The sequence below is a fragment of the Patiria miniata genome, unplaced genomic scaffold (genome assembly GCF_015706575.1).
Source record: "Patiria miniata isolate m_02_andy unplaced genomic scaffold, ASM1570657v1 HiC_scaffold_6, whole genome shotgun sequence".
NCBI classification, from domain to species: Eukaryota; Metazoa; Echinodermata; class Asteroidea; order Valvatida; family Asterinidae; genus Patiria; species Patiria miniata.
This window is the reverse complement of record NW_024037073.1, coordinates 7989791-8003656: the sequence shown is the minus strand read 5'-3', so window position 1 is coordinate 8003656 and position 13866 is coordinate 7989791. Positions and strand designations below refer to the sequence as shown.

At 40.6% G+C, this 13866-nt stretch overlaps 1 protein-coding gene across 1 annotated transcript in view; it reads right to left on the bottom strand.

The window, feature by feature from the left end:
• Positions 1-13167, bottom strand: part of LOC119743013 (receptor-type tyrosine-protein phosphatase T-like) — a 36528-nt gene extending 23361 nt beyond the window's left edge. The window contains exons 1-18 of the mRNA XM_038219320.1: positions 13078-13167; positions 12805-12943; positions 11060-11362; positions 10542-10796; positions 9929-10060; positions 9467-9613; positions 8826-8963; positions 8534-8584; positions 7312-7647; positions 5759-6067; positions 4717-5028; positions 4131-4418; positions 3271-3582; positions 2588-2703; positions 2005-2221; positions 1508-1607; positions 928-1183; positions 130-169 (exon numbers count right to left, since the gene is read on the bottom strand). Coding sequence (XP_038075248.1) covers positions 130-169; positions 928-1183; positions 1508-1607; positions 2005-2221; positions 2588-2703; positions 3271-3582; positions 4131-4418; positions 4717-5028; positions 5759-6067; positions 7312-7647; positions 8534-8584; positions 8826-8963; positions 9467-9613; positions 9929-10060; positions 10542-10796; positions 11060-11362; positions 12805-12913 — 3421 coding nt within the window. The 5' untranslated portion in view covers positions 12914-12943; positions 13078-13167. The remainder of the gene's footprint in view (positions 1-129; positions 170-927; positions 1184-1507; positions 1608-2004; positions 2222-2587; positions 2704-3270; positions 3583-4130; positions 4419-4716; positions 5029-5758; positions 6068-7311; positions 7648-8533; positions 8585-8825; positions 8964-9466; positions 9614-9928; positions 10061-10541; positions 10797-11059; positions 11363-12804; positions 12944-13077) is intronic.
• Positions 13168-13866: the final 699 nt, after the last annotated feature.

Here is a 13866-nt window from a genome sequence, read left to right as displayed (position 1 = left end):
ACAGCAGAAGGAAAATATTTATAATTTGCGATATTATACCAATGTACAATGTATGCTATTTCAATCATCAAAAAAATGCCTCTTTGACCGACGAAGGGAAACAGAAAATGCGATCAAACGATGTGCTACCTTTGACTCTTAGCGGTTCTTCCCGGAAAACAACAGTCTCCTGTGTTTATGAAAAGAAAGAATTAATAATTATATCGAAATCATATCAAAATACGTTTTGCATTGCTTGTCTGTTGTAAAGTACAGACTTGATATAAACAGACATTCAGCGCTGGCATGGAATGTTTCAGGCACTGTCTGACACAAAATGTTTGGAGTTATTTCAGATATAATTATGGACTCATTCAAATCATAATTTCTTAATTTCAAATCCAATGTTTTTACTAAATTTATTCACCCCTTTACGAAATGAATGAAACTAACTGTTTTAACAAAACTATTTCAAAATACACCTATTTTGTAGATACTAATACAAATGTATGTTAATTCAAAAATAACGAGAATTACACTCTAAAAACAACTAAGTCAAATTATTGACTGGTTTTCCTAGTTATTGGAAATTGACTAGGAATTTAGTCAAACATGCAAAATTTCATACCATGACTAGAAAAAGTAATTGGGTTCGACTCCAATTTCAGTTATTTGCATAACTATTTCTTCAAAGCCAGGAATACTGACTGGAAAAATCTAGTCAGATTGACTGATTTTCAGTTGCACCCAGCTGACCCTGAATGGCTAGTCAAATTTAACTGGTTTATAGTCAAATCTGACTAATGCTTTTTTAGAGTGTAGTTTTCCCTCTCTTTATGGACGCGTGTTTGCGACTTAAACTTAAAATCCGTGTAGATCCGTATACGCATTATTCGTAAACGTCGCTTAAGAAAACAACTTCCATATCGTCATAAAGCGCAGACTTACCGTGTCAGAAGTGCTACTGACTGACCCAAGGTATATATCATACGCGGTCTCAGCTTGCAAGGGTAGATTGCGATATCCGCCGTAGGTCCCGTTATCTCCCACGGTGAAGGTATCCGGTAAGTCCTCTTTGCTGAATTCTGCAGTCACGTACCTGTTGTCTAGTGACACTGCACTACTCGGTCCGTAATGGCGAAGACCCGCTCGCACTGGTACGTCACTTGCTTGCCCGACCGGCTGAACGCTGATCTGAAAATCACTGCATAATACCATCCATAAGATTTCTTTAGAATTGTTTAAATGATACATGTATGACTGTGGAAATAAAAAAATAAAAAAAAACAAGATGTTGTTGCAAAATCAGAACAGATGTCGAACATCGAATGAGAGTGACGCAAAAACAATACGTTCTCTGGGTCAGGTTTCCATAACATATTACTTAGTCATTTTTGACGTTCATTTCAATGTTTTAGAGGTTCAATGTGAAGAGGAAGGCATTTTTATTTCTCGCTCCATTATCTTAACAAAGATGGCGGTAGCGCAACCATGTGGCAGAATACCCCTTACAGAAATCAATGCTTACGTGATGTACGTTGACACAGCGGGCGGTGATAACGTAATGGTGACCGTGGATGAAGTCGTTAACGATGATTCCACGGAGGGTTCTGCTGGTGGCTTAATATCTGGTATCACACAAGAACAATGAATTATACTTAAAATTCTAAGCACTCTAATTCTCAACTATATTCTTTCTATAATGCGGCAATATATTGAAATCATATTTTTTCAATACTTGCCAATACTGCGATCCACTCAAGAGTCAGCAGACAGCTCCATCATTTCATTCACTCAAACATTTTAGTAAATAAAGTAAGAAATCAAATGCCCCAAAGAAAAGGAAAGATTTTAAAACTTTTTTTAAGAGGAAGGTAAGTTTCCCTTGCTTAAATAACGGCGTAAGCAGAAATCGTTTCCTCACGGCAGCCGTATAAGCTCTTAGCTTGATAAAGTTTCCGCACGTTAAAAGGAACAAGGTAATATTTGTGTTATGTGTCACTATCAATAGTTGCTGCATTTAACCTGTTTCTACTGCTGTGTTTATATCTAGGACTCCATAAGGACCAGGTGTATCCACGTCCAGTCTTGCCACTCCAGCAAGTCGGAATTCGTATTTTGTCGACGGCTCCAAACCGGTCACAGTATGAAGCATTGCAGATTCCGAGATGTCGACTGGAGTGAATGATGCACTTGGCTTAAATGTCTTATTGTATGGTTTCTCCAACACCCGGTAGTCCAACTGCTCAAACCAATAAACAAAAAGAAACGATGGGTCGTCATGAAGTACGATATGTATGGAACAACGAATCACTTTGTGGCATAACACCATCAGTGTGGTTAAATAGGAATCTTGGGCGTGAAAAGTGTTATGATAAAAAGGATGGAAGTAAAGTTCAATACATGGTACACTGGCATTTCACAGTTTGCATTACTTGCCAATGATCCACTTTAGGAATATGATCAATGATAGCTCTCGAAAGCTAAGGCAAATAAAAAGATTCAAAAAGAAACCAAGCACTGCCATTTTTGCAATAGTGATTTTTTGGGGGATACATTTCAAAAGACTATGTTGTCAATCAAGAATAAATTATTTGCCATGACTTACCGAATATCCTACAATGTCTGCATTTCTCTCACCGCACGGTATCTCACCCCATGCGAGTCGAATGCTGGTTTTCGTCTGATTCGTGGATGTAAAATCAGCAGGGGCTTTGGTTGGTTCTAAATTAGAAAAAAAATGAGCAAATATTAGCATATATGGTTCCATTTCTTTTTCTTTAACTTAAGTATACACTGTATAGCTAAATCGGAGGAACATTTATATTGGAACAACAATACAAAAAGGAGTAGAAAATGTCGAGCATAGGGGAAGGTTGAATAGCCTGAACACAAACTTGTTATATAAATGATATGCATTAATTTTATCGTACTGTTAGTAAAGTTGAATATTCCTTCCCGATCAACTTATCAAGTATAAAATGATATGCAGAGCTATCACAAGTCTTTTAGAAACGCACCAGCTAATGTAGTTAAAATGTGGAAAAAGACACAGTTCATCCTGTTTTCCTTGACTTCACATGTGCTATTACTTGTGATTTGCCTAGATTACAACTCGGATATGTTTGCCTATTTATACCGGTTTTTAGAGATTAACCAATTTGGTCAGGCGACAATTCGGCAAACATTGCAGACAAATGATGCGGTTGAATGGCTCATTAAGGCCCGAGAATGTTTGGTAAGTATCTGTTGTGTCAAAAATATCACAAAGGTCATACAGGAAGCACTTGCCTTTAGAAGATGTAATGCTTTGGATTGATTTCTCGTCGCTTTCACCTGCCTCGTTGCTAGTTCTCACATACACCTTGTACGTCGAGTGTGCTTCCAGTCCACCGATGATGAGGCCTGTGTCTCCGCCTAAGCCATAGGGTACACGCCTCGGTGAGCTAAGCGTCTCGCACTGGTCTCTCGTTATCAACTCATATTCTACAATGAACTCAATACTGCAGGGGTTGCGGCTGGTATCTGGCGCGTCCCAACTAACTTGCAATTCGTCTGGTGCTGGTCCGGCACTGGTGTTAAGATTCTCTACTGGGCCGTGCGCTGTAGGGAAGCAATACGGGTACACCGTGTTAAACCACTGAGTTATCCACAATATAGATGGCACGTGTGATTGAATTAATTTTGGACGGCATGAATGTGCATTGTGGATGCGCTAGGTCATGCAACATATTGTTCACATGGTCCAGTAACGTCATCGAGTATTAATCTAGGCCTAAATGTAATCATTTTGTAGAACCAAACAAAATGCTTTCAACACTCCGGCAAGAAAGGAAGGATTGTATTGGATACAAAGATTTCAGACTTAATTGATGTGGGTTAGACGTACGATCCTTTTTTTGTCAAGTTTAGTGAGAAAATAAGTTAAGCTCAGTTTAGACTGGGGTTACCTTAACTAGAATTGAGTAGGAATATTAGAAAAATACTTTTGGTACACGAGAGTCTGTGTTAGGAAATGCCTCCCGTTAATATTGCTTTTCCCTCATAAGAAGGTCACTCCTAAGTATTGTTACTGAGAGAACGTCTGGAAAGCAATACTAAACTTAATAAAAGTAATTAGCAAATATCAGGATGTGAGTCCCATACGTTACCTCGTGTGGATGTGGTCACTGATGTGCGGTTACTGTACGGTCCAGGACCATACGTTGTTAGAGCTGCGACCTGCAAAGTGTAGTCAGTGCAGGGCAGAATGGCGTCATCAATACGCACAGACATTTCATAAGACGAGCCACTCATGAAATCAAATGCAGTGGATAAGTTGAACATGTATAAACTAACAACCCCACCTCTGCTGCCACAGGATACTTCATCCCATTGGAAACTCACACTTTCATCGGTTGAATTGAAGAATTCGACATTACTTGGAGGGGCTTGTGGTGCTGTATATAATAATAGGGGAAAACAATAATAATAAAGTATGGTTTTATACTAGGCTCATCCTGTTTTTTTCGTGACTTGACATTTGCCCTGACTTGTGATTTGCCTAGATTACAACTCGAATATGTTTGCCTATTTATACTGGTTTTTAGAGATTAACAAAATTGGTCAGGCGACAATTCAGCAAGCATTGCAGACAAAATTGATGCGGCTGAATGGCTCATTAATGGCCGAGTATGTGTTTGGTAAGTCTTCTTTTGTGTCAAAGATATCAGAAGGGTCGTACAGGAAATCACTTGCCTTTAGAAGATGTAATGCTTTGGATTGATTTCTCGTCGCTTTCACCTGCCTCGTTGCTAGTTCTCACATACACCTTGTACGTCGAGTGTGCTTCCAGTCCGGCGATGATGAGGCCTGTGTCTCCGCCTAAGCCATAGGGTACACGCCTCGGTGAGCTAAGCGTCTCGCACTGGTCTCTCGTTATCAACTCATATTCTACAATGAACTCAATACTGCAGGGGTTGCGACTGGTATCTGGCGCGTCCCAACTAACTTGCAATTCGTCGGGTGCTGGTCCGGCACTGGTGTTAAGATTCTCTACTGGGCCGTGCGCTGTAGGGAAGCAATACGGGTACACCGTGTTAAACCACTGAGTTATCCACAATATAGATGGCACTTGTGATTGAATTAATTTTGGACGACAAGCACGCGCACTCTACATTATGCATTATGTCGCCCAACATATTGTTCACGTGGTCGACTGACGTCATCGGCACCTCCCCTTTGTGGCATGCATGTCAGTTCATATTTATTTAGAGACTATTTCAAATTATTCATGAAGGCCTAAATGTAATCAATCCAGGAGGGTTTTTAATTTTAGCATATAACTGAACAAAACACCTACAACAACGTTTAGAAACATAACATTAGGTCTTCTCCAAAAAGAGATAACATCAATATACTGACATAATACGGAAAAATAATCATAACGGGTACGGGTATGCTTAATCTTTAAGACCAGAAACCTGATTGAGGTACGTTAAACGTTAACAGTGGTATTTTTTTTCCATTCAGTCAGCAAGTAATCGGCTGAGTTTCAAATGGTCATGTTTAAGGCTGAGGTTGCCTGAGCTAGCTGGATTTTAAGCGTAAAATTAAGCTGTTGGCTATTTCTTTCCCATACTTCTGGTTTGGTGCACGGGAGTCTGTGTAAAGAAGCTCCTCTAGAGTTTGCTTCTTAAAGAGGACAGAGGCCTGGGTATTGTAAATCAAGATAAAAGTCTGTTAAGCAATAGGGGCCTACACTTAGTTCAATAAAAACATACATGTACATGTATATTACCGTTTGGGCCAAAGTTACCTCGTGAGGACGTGGTCACTGATGTGCGGTTACTGTACGGTCCAGGACCATACGTTGTTAGAGCTGCGACCTGCAAAGTGTAGTCAGTGCAGGGCAGAATGGCGTCATCAATACGCACAGACATTTCATAAGACGAGCGACGCGGCTGGACATCATTTGTAGTGGATAAGTCGAATATGTAAAGAGTGACAAGGCCACCTCTGCTGCCGCACGGCACTTCATCCCACTGGAAGCTGACACTGTCATCGGTGGAATTGAAGAATTCGACATTATCTGGAGGGGCGTGTGGTCCTGTAATGATAAAAGTTCAAAATCAATAGCGTGTTTGCTTTCATTTATTGAGGCTTAAATTCACGACTGGAATACTTAATCGTTACTATTAAACGCAAACTGTTTGCCTTTGGAAGATCTTTCAAAACGATTCCCTTGATGGACAATTTACGTTGATGTGAGGCCCGTGTACTTAGAAATGGAGGAGATAAGATATTTAACAATTGTTGACTGGTGTGATGTGGGATATGACGTTTTGAACACCCGAGGCGAAGCCGAGGGTGCTATGCGCCCTGAGGGTGTTCAAAACGTCATATCCCATATCACACCAGTCAACAATTGTTTTGTTATACCTATGTCTTGGATTGTTTGGATTTTAATGTAAAAAAATCACGAAAACAAACAGCAGTAAACACAACAATCATGACAATCTAACGGCAACTCACATGCATGCGTGCTCGAAACAGCGGATAGTCTGCAAGTTCGCTGCATTTTACGTGTGAAACCCGTACGTACCGTACGCACAAAGTCATAGCACACTGCCTGTGGGATATCACGTCAATGTGCTATGACTTTGTATTAACTAAACACGTGATCGTTATAGGCCAATACAAATACAGTATTCAAGACAGAGGTATACCAATCAGGCTTATCGTCCACGTCCGAAGTACCTGGCTACGCCCAACAATGAAACACTTGTTTTAGGATATTCGGGCCGCTTGAATATAGGCGCATATAGCCAAGTCATTCAAATGGGCCTGAACAGCCAACGCTGCTGCCCACTTAATTCACCAGCTATCTACATGTGAAATATTGTTGACTAGTCAAACCTCAAGGAAACAGGTTCAAAATTTGACTGAAGCAGAGATTTTGGTTAAGCAGGGTTTTCATTGTTATACTACTGAGAGCAATGGATTCTATGTTTAACTTATAGGCTACAGTTGTTTTGAGTTATCAGAGTTCGACTTATCAAGATTTCACTGTACAATTAGGTTTTGACTGGTTCTAGAAGGTCAGCCTAGTGTCCACTCTGTCGCTATTGACGGTCACTTGTGAGTAAGACTTGCTTCAGCCTCACCTTGTCCAAAAGTATTAGTGACTCAGAGAAAGAGGGCCAGCTTAGAGTGTATCCTCCTAACTGAGCTGTCACTTGTGAATCTTAGACATCACCTTACTTGGCCCAAAAGGAGTGGAACAGCTTTAGTACTAGGATTGCTTTTTCGATTGATGAAATGAAATGAAATGTTCCAGTAAATGGCACTTACGTCCTTCAGCCGTGGTGAACTCGTCAAAGGTGACGCCTTCAAACTGACCAAGGCCAGCCTCGTTCTTGGCCCGCACACGGATCTTGTACGTGGAGTACGGCAGATACTGGGGATCATCATCGTTTGGTACTTGCCATGTGTAGGAAGAGGACTGTGTATCGACAGTCGCTACGTCAATGTAGTTACCAGAGGCCGGTTGGCATTGATCCTGATTCACCAGCTCATGTTGAATGCTATAGTTACTCACAGGGCACATATTGGACGCGGCAGACCATGCCAGCTGCCTTGTGGTGGTACTTGACACTGTAATGTTAAAGTTCTTCACCGCAATGGGAACTGATGGATAAGAAAAGAGGAAACACATTGTAGTATCCTATTATAAAAAGTCAATGTGTTGTAAAGATCCATGATCTCTTCATTTAATTACAAAGCTTGTAGCTATGCCAAGATCGGATAAGAATGTGTATCACTGATCGAGACTCTAGATTGTACAGTTGGTTTTACAAGTCTTCAATTTTATTGCCATTATTTATTTTATTTATTTCTGGTAATGAAACCAAGGATCCCTCAAAAGTGCATTAGGCACTGTAGCCCGAAAGCCTGAAGAAACCGGTAGAGAGAAGACAATGAGAAGAAATTACAGTTTTAAAGGTGGGAGGAAAAGCCCAGAGGAATTTCTGAGGAAAACCCACGGAATCAGGTAGGGAATGAAAACCCAATCCACATATTAGCCCGGGCGGTATTCGAACCCGGGTCACAGCGGTGGAAGGCGAGGAAAGTACCGCTACGCCAACCTGACTACGCCAACCTGATTAACAAAATCCCTTAATTATACTTCGTGAGTAATCTCCATTCTCATGTTTAGAATAGTGCCAATTGTTTTTCAAGGTGTTTCCGATCCAGTTTCATGTAAATGCGATTTTCCTATGAACATGTTCATAGGTTAATAAACAGGTTTATGCATGCAACCTGTATGCAGAAGCTTGTTACGAGTAGCTAAACTTTGAGGTTCATGGGTACCACAGCAACCGTGCGTCCGCCTCAGGAAATAGAATGTACACTGTAAATATACCAAATTAATAGAGAAAGGGTATCCACGTATTCACTTGCAGTTCGTTGGAATGGTCTTTTTCTGAAGAAAATGATTTATAAATCCATTTTATTGGCCCAACAAATAATAAAGCAATTAATCGATTTGGTTAAGAACTGCCCATTGGCTTACCTGGACACGTGACACAAGCATCGACTCCAATTTCACCCGGTTGACAAGAATCTGAAGAGAATGAAAAAAGTGCCACCTTCATCAGCTATCTCGAATGGAATATCATCGCGACACCAAGGGAGGGAGCTGCCAAAACACTGCGCTACAGCAATTCTATTTTTCTTTTTTCTTTTTTATAGGGGAAATTTTGATTTGGGTTGTTTTTTTATCTAAGAAACAACGTCGATCACGGACATTGTCAGAGTTGGGATTAATTCTCAGATTCCTTCCAAAGAAATAACCAATTACTTACTTTGGCAGTTTTCTCCTCTGTAGCCCTCTTCACACGGCACACCAGACGGGCATGTCCCAGTACCTTTGTCACACACTGCGGCACCATCGCAGTGACATTGGTGGCTACAACCAGCACCAAAGTACCCGTCCACACAAGCTACCATTTAAAAAATCACACAAATTAGAGGGCCTAGCTTTTCAATCGTTTAGAAAGATATTTGCGGGGGAAAAATTAAATATAGGAACCAAGCTGCAAATAGCAGATGCATATGCAAAGACATGAGTCTTCACTTCTGCCCTTCCCGCTCTAAAGTAAGTTGCTTATTGTTTCTTCGAACTTTTTTCGAAGATTATGAGAATGTATTATAAATATTTGAATTGCACCACAAATAAACAGAGGTCGCCAAAAGTCAATCACAAAATCAGTTCGCCAAGTATAACAAGCTATTCAAATTAACTTTGACATTCCTTTGCTGTTTATCGCCTTTATCTCGTTGTGTTGTGATTGACTCGATTTATACAACACTACAATTTATTGGAAACACTTCTGAAATTTTGTCCAAAGTAGCCCCAAAAAGGTGGGTTTTTTTCAGTAACCAATTTAGACGTCAAATTTGTATGCTGTGTAAAGTATGGGAGAAAAACATTTGATGTACATACGTGATCGACAGTCCAAGCCAGTGAAACCAGCAGCACATGTACATCCGAAGGGATCTTGGAGACACATCAGGTTTCCTCGACAACCATCTATGTTACGCTGAGAGCACGTGATACCGCAATCATGCCCGAACCGGTTCTTTCCAAACACTAATACATGTAGTATCACAGTAACACAATGAGTTGCATTATTTTGTTAAGAGCAATTCTTATGTGAACCTAATTGGGAATGAAGGGGAAAACTAAGACCCGTCAATGGGTTTCGGCTTCTGCATTTCGTAGAGCGAACATGTTATACTGTTTTCTTTTAGCTACGGACTATATATTGTTCCATGCTGCCTCCATTACACCACATGTTCTAAAACACACACGCAAAACATAAATTTTGTCTGAAGATTGCGATTCACACGAGAAAGCTTTAACTGATGGAAATCCTATTAAGAAAGAAAGAAATCGTCAACTTACATATTTCACAGAAGTCGCCAGTAAACCCAGGCGCACAAAGGCATTTGCCACTTCTATCGTCACACATACCACCATTGTGACACACTGGACAGTTGCCATCGCATGACGACCCCCATTTATTGACAGGACATTCTACATGAAGAAAAAAATAGTGAGATTGAAAATTATAGAACAATAAAAATATAGTATGTACAAAAATCGATACTACTCTTAAAATGTATATATCGGAACCACGGTTGCATCTTCGTTTGCCAAAGCATCTTCATACATTTTGTCGTCTTTAAAAAATAGCCATTCCGCCGAACTGTATGAAAGTATGAGAAATATCTTTTTGGTTAAAATTTTGTAAAATGCACTTTGTTCACATGTTGTTTCTGTTGAACAAAGAAATTGACCGGAGTGAGGTTTGAACCTGCGACCTCCGGATCTACCAACTGAGCTATCCAGTCCTATTTTGATGGTTCCCTATTTGTCAATGTCTTTGCTCAAGGGGCGCTAGTCGCAAGCCATAAACCCAGGGATCACATCCAAAGTCACGATAGTGCATTATCAAGGGTTGCATTTTTTTTTAAACCTATATAACATGGACCATTTAAAGCGCTCATTAGAATACCTCTAACAATTAGTTTCATCAAGGCGTGCTTCTGAGCAGCCCAATTTCCATCTTGGTAGCATTCATAGATACCAGCATTGATAGCATCGGCATCATTGATGGTGACCGCTGATTGGCCATTCCACTCAGTGACGTCATGACCATTGTGCTTCCATCGTAGATCACTCACTGCCACGCTAGCACTGAAGGTCACTGTCAGTGTCACATTTTCACCAACACTGGTTGTCACAGTCGGTGATTGTGGTTGAATGTCACCTGAATTGACAAAAAAAACACCAATTTAGTACCATTAACAAAATAAATAGCTACTTATTTTCATTTATCCTTGGCAAGATTCTTCTCTGCTCGATCCATCTACTACACTGACACGTCTCGCTGGTCACCAAGCATCATGCTCCTAGCTCAGTCTCCAGAGTTGCAGCCGTTTCTCACCACCAAGCTTCACTGCTTTCAAAGTTTCACAAAACAAAATCACAATATTAAAAAGAGTAGGCCCCTCCCCCCTATTGGCCCCTTACCATTAGCAGGCAATATGATTGTAGTAATATTGGTGCTCGGTTGGTCGAATATACAATTGTAGACACCAATCCTGGTGTCTCCAGCAGCCGATGGCATGGTGTACTTGCCAGCGTACAGATTGATATCAGGTCTCTCATCAGTTGAGTAACTTCCGGTAGGTAGGGTCTCTCCACCGCCCGTGTCTAGTACTCGCTCAAAGGAGACTCCGGCATTGATGTCACTTCCACTCTTGTATCCACCGATGATGTGATTACTCGCCAGAACAGGGCTGACGTTGTAACAAGTGAAATCGGGTAGAGCACCTGTAGTTAAAAGCCACAAAATGTGGGGGTTTTTAAAGCCACTTCAGGCTCGACCTAAACTTGCCGCTTGGTGGTAGCAGATATGTCACAAAACATGCCGGTCGGCGGTGGCGAATGCAATCAAGTACAGTGAATGAACATAATGCACATGCGTGAAACATATCACGTGAACAACTAAATATGTCACCTGATTCGGAATAAGTTGTCCGCATAACTTATATTCCACGAAAGTCAGCGTGATAATTGCCCCGGCGTGTGCGTCGAGTCGCTGATCTTAATGATGAATCCGGTTCATTTCCTGGAGGGAATTTTACATTTTTATTTTCCCCAAAAGTACATTTTGTTCCCTAAATTGTGTTTAATCAACTAACGAAATTCTGCCTTTTCTTCTCATTGGCCTCGAAGAACTTATTTTTTAAAGGGAGTTTAGCCTAAGTCCAAGAAGATTTTCCCAAGCCATCGTAAGTGCATGCCCCTCTCGCTGTCGTAAATGTGCCCCCTCGAAATGAAAACAAAAGTGCCCCTCAAACGCAAACATGAAAGCATTATGATCGTGCTTTATGTCTCCTCTCGAAGTGCCCCTCCAAACACAATATACCTATCTCGCAAAAATAAAATTATACCCCTCTCAAGATGGGAAACAATAGTGCTCCTCGCTCGCAATTACTTATCGAGATGGAAAACTGCCCCTCGAAAGCACAATTTATAGTGCTCCGCTAGCGCTCGCACCATTAAAACTGTACCCCTCGCAAGAGTAAATCTGGTTTATAAAAATATAATATTGCTAGGCTCCTCACACGAATAAAATGGTCACTGATCTGGCCATCAAAAGAATGAGTGCCCCTTTAACGATAAAAAATGGTCCTTTTGCATAGGCCTATAACTAGTCAATTTCAAGGGCGGACCCAGAAAGATTGTACTGCCGTGGGTGTGCCGGAGGCAGAAGGGCTCTCTCGACTAAAAAAATACCTTATTTGAAAAAATACAGCTATATGGAGACTATTTCAGAAACGTTTTTGGCCTATGCACTGTAACTTTTTTTAAGTAAGGAATTTAAGATTTTTAAAAATTTTCACGCAAACATGAAAGAAAATAGTTTCGCAATTTTCTCCTCTTTCACACCGACGGAAGGTGCCTTTTTTTCTGAGCAAGTGCCCCTTTTTGGTGATGCCCTCCCAGTTTGAAAAGCGTTCCGCCGAACTGGTGTCGGAGACCAATCTTCCTGCAGCATTGATCTTATTTCTGCGTTTTCACCGAATCTTCGCAACCTTCGACCAAGACACTTTTAAAAAGCTTCATATCAATTGGACAATCGGCGATTTGAAAAATAATTGGCAGGCCTACTTGACAGATGACAGCAAAGAGTAGGCCTAGATAATTGTATCCGCGTATACGTTCATTGCACAGTAGTCCTAAAGTTTACATGCGAACGGGACTCTTACCAAAGGTGAATGAAACACTGAGGAAGACGCCAAGTGATATCAACTGTGCATATGCGGGACGTCCATGGAGTCCAGTCCGCGTTAAGTGGTCGTAGCACGGCATCGCCATCTCAGTGGGGATTCCAAAGACTGCCGTTGTCTGAATCCAAGAACAAATGTAAAGCAATTAAGCCAGCATTGTTTTACATTATATAGCCACCCCATCCATGATACGTAAATGTGCCTAATGTAAGATATTCGCCTGCACACATTACAGCTGAAAGCAGTACCCACCTACTCCAAGCCTGCAAGTTGTTTTCGTCTCTTCGTCTCTTGCTCCACAAAGGAACAACAGCTTGTGAAAACCAAAACCATAATACTCAGTACAGCTAGCAGTAAACTGAAACTTCCCTAATAAGATAAGCAATCGGATTAATCCCTCCATGAAATCAGCTTCTAAAGGGCAAAGTACAGCACAATGCACTTGTTTGGTCCTGAGCATTATCACATTTCTCGGTGGTTTCCCTTTATGGTAAACTATTGTATTAACACACATCCTTTTGCAAATGTGAATTATACTTTTTTGTTTTCAAATGTTGCTGTTATCAAAACATATGTTATCGTTTTTCTTTAATGTAGGCCTATATTTTATTTATTCCTGGTTTTGTATTTTCTTCCTTGAATTTTCCCAACCTTCATGAACATCATTGTTTCATTTGAACGAAGGCTGTTGTGGCTTGTTAATCCTTCAAGTCTGACGATTCTTTGATTTTCCGTCGGCAGATACCACTAGTGACGTTTTGTAATCTTGTGCTCACACAGATAATGAACCTCTGCCGGTAGGTTCCGCAAGAAATATGGTGGCTTTTGCAAATAGACTTATATACATGTATTGGAGTATCGTTTTAAAGCCAACACGAAGCTATCGTTTTGGAGCCAACACGAAGCTATACATATATACAGGGTGAGTTAAAAAAAAAAAAAAAAAAAAAAGCGGAACCCAAACCTCAAAAAATATATTTCATATTTTAACAAATATGTCGCACCAACAAATAATAATGACTGGAAAAGCCAGGTTCATAT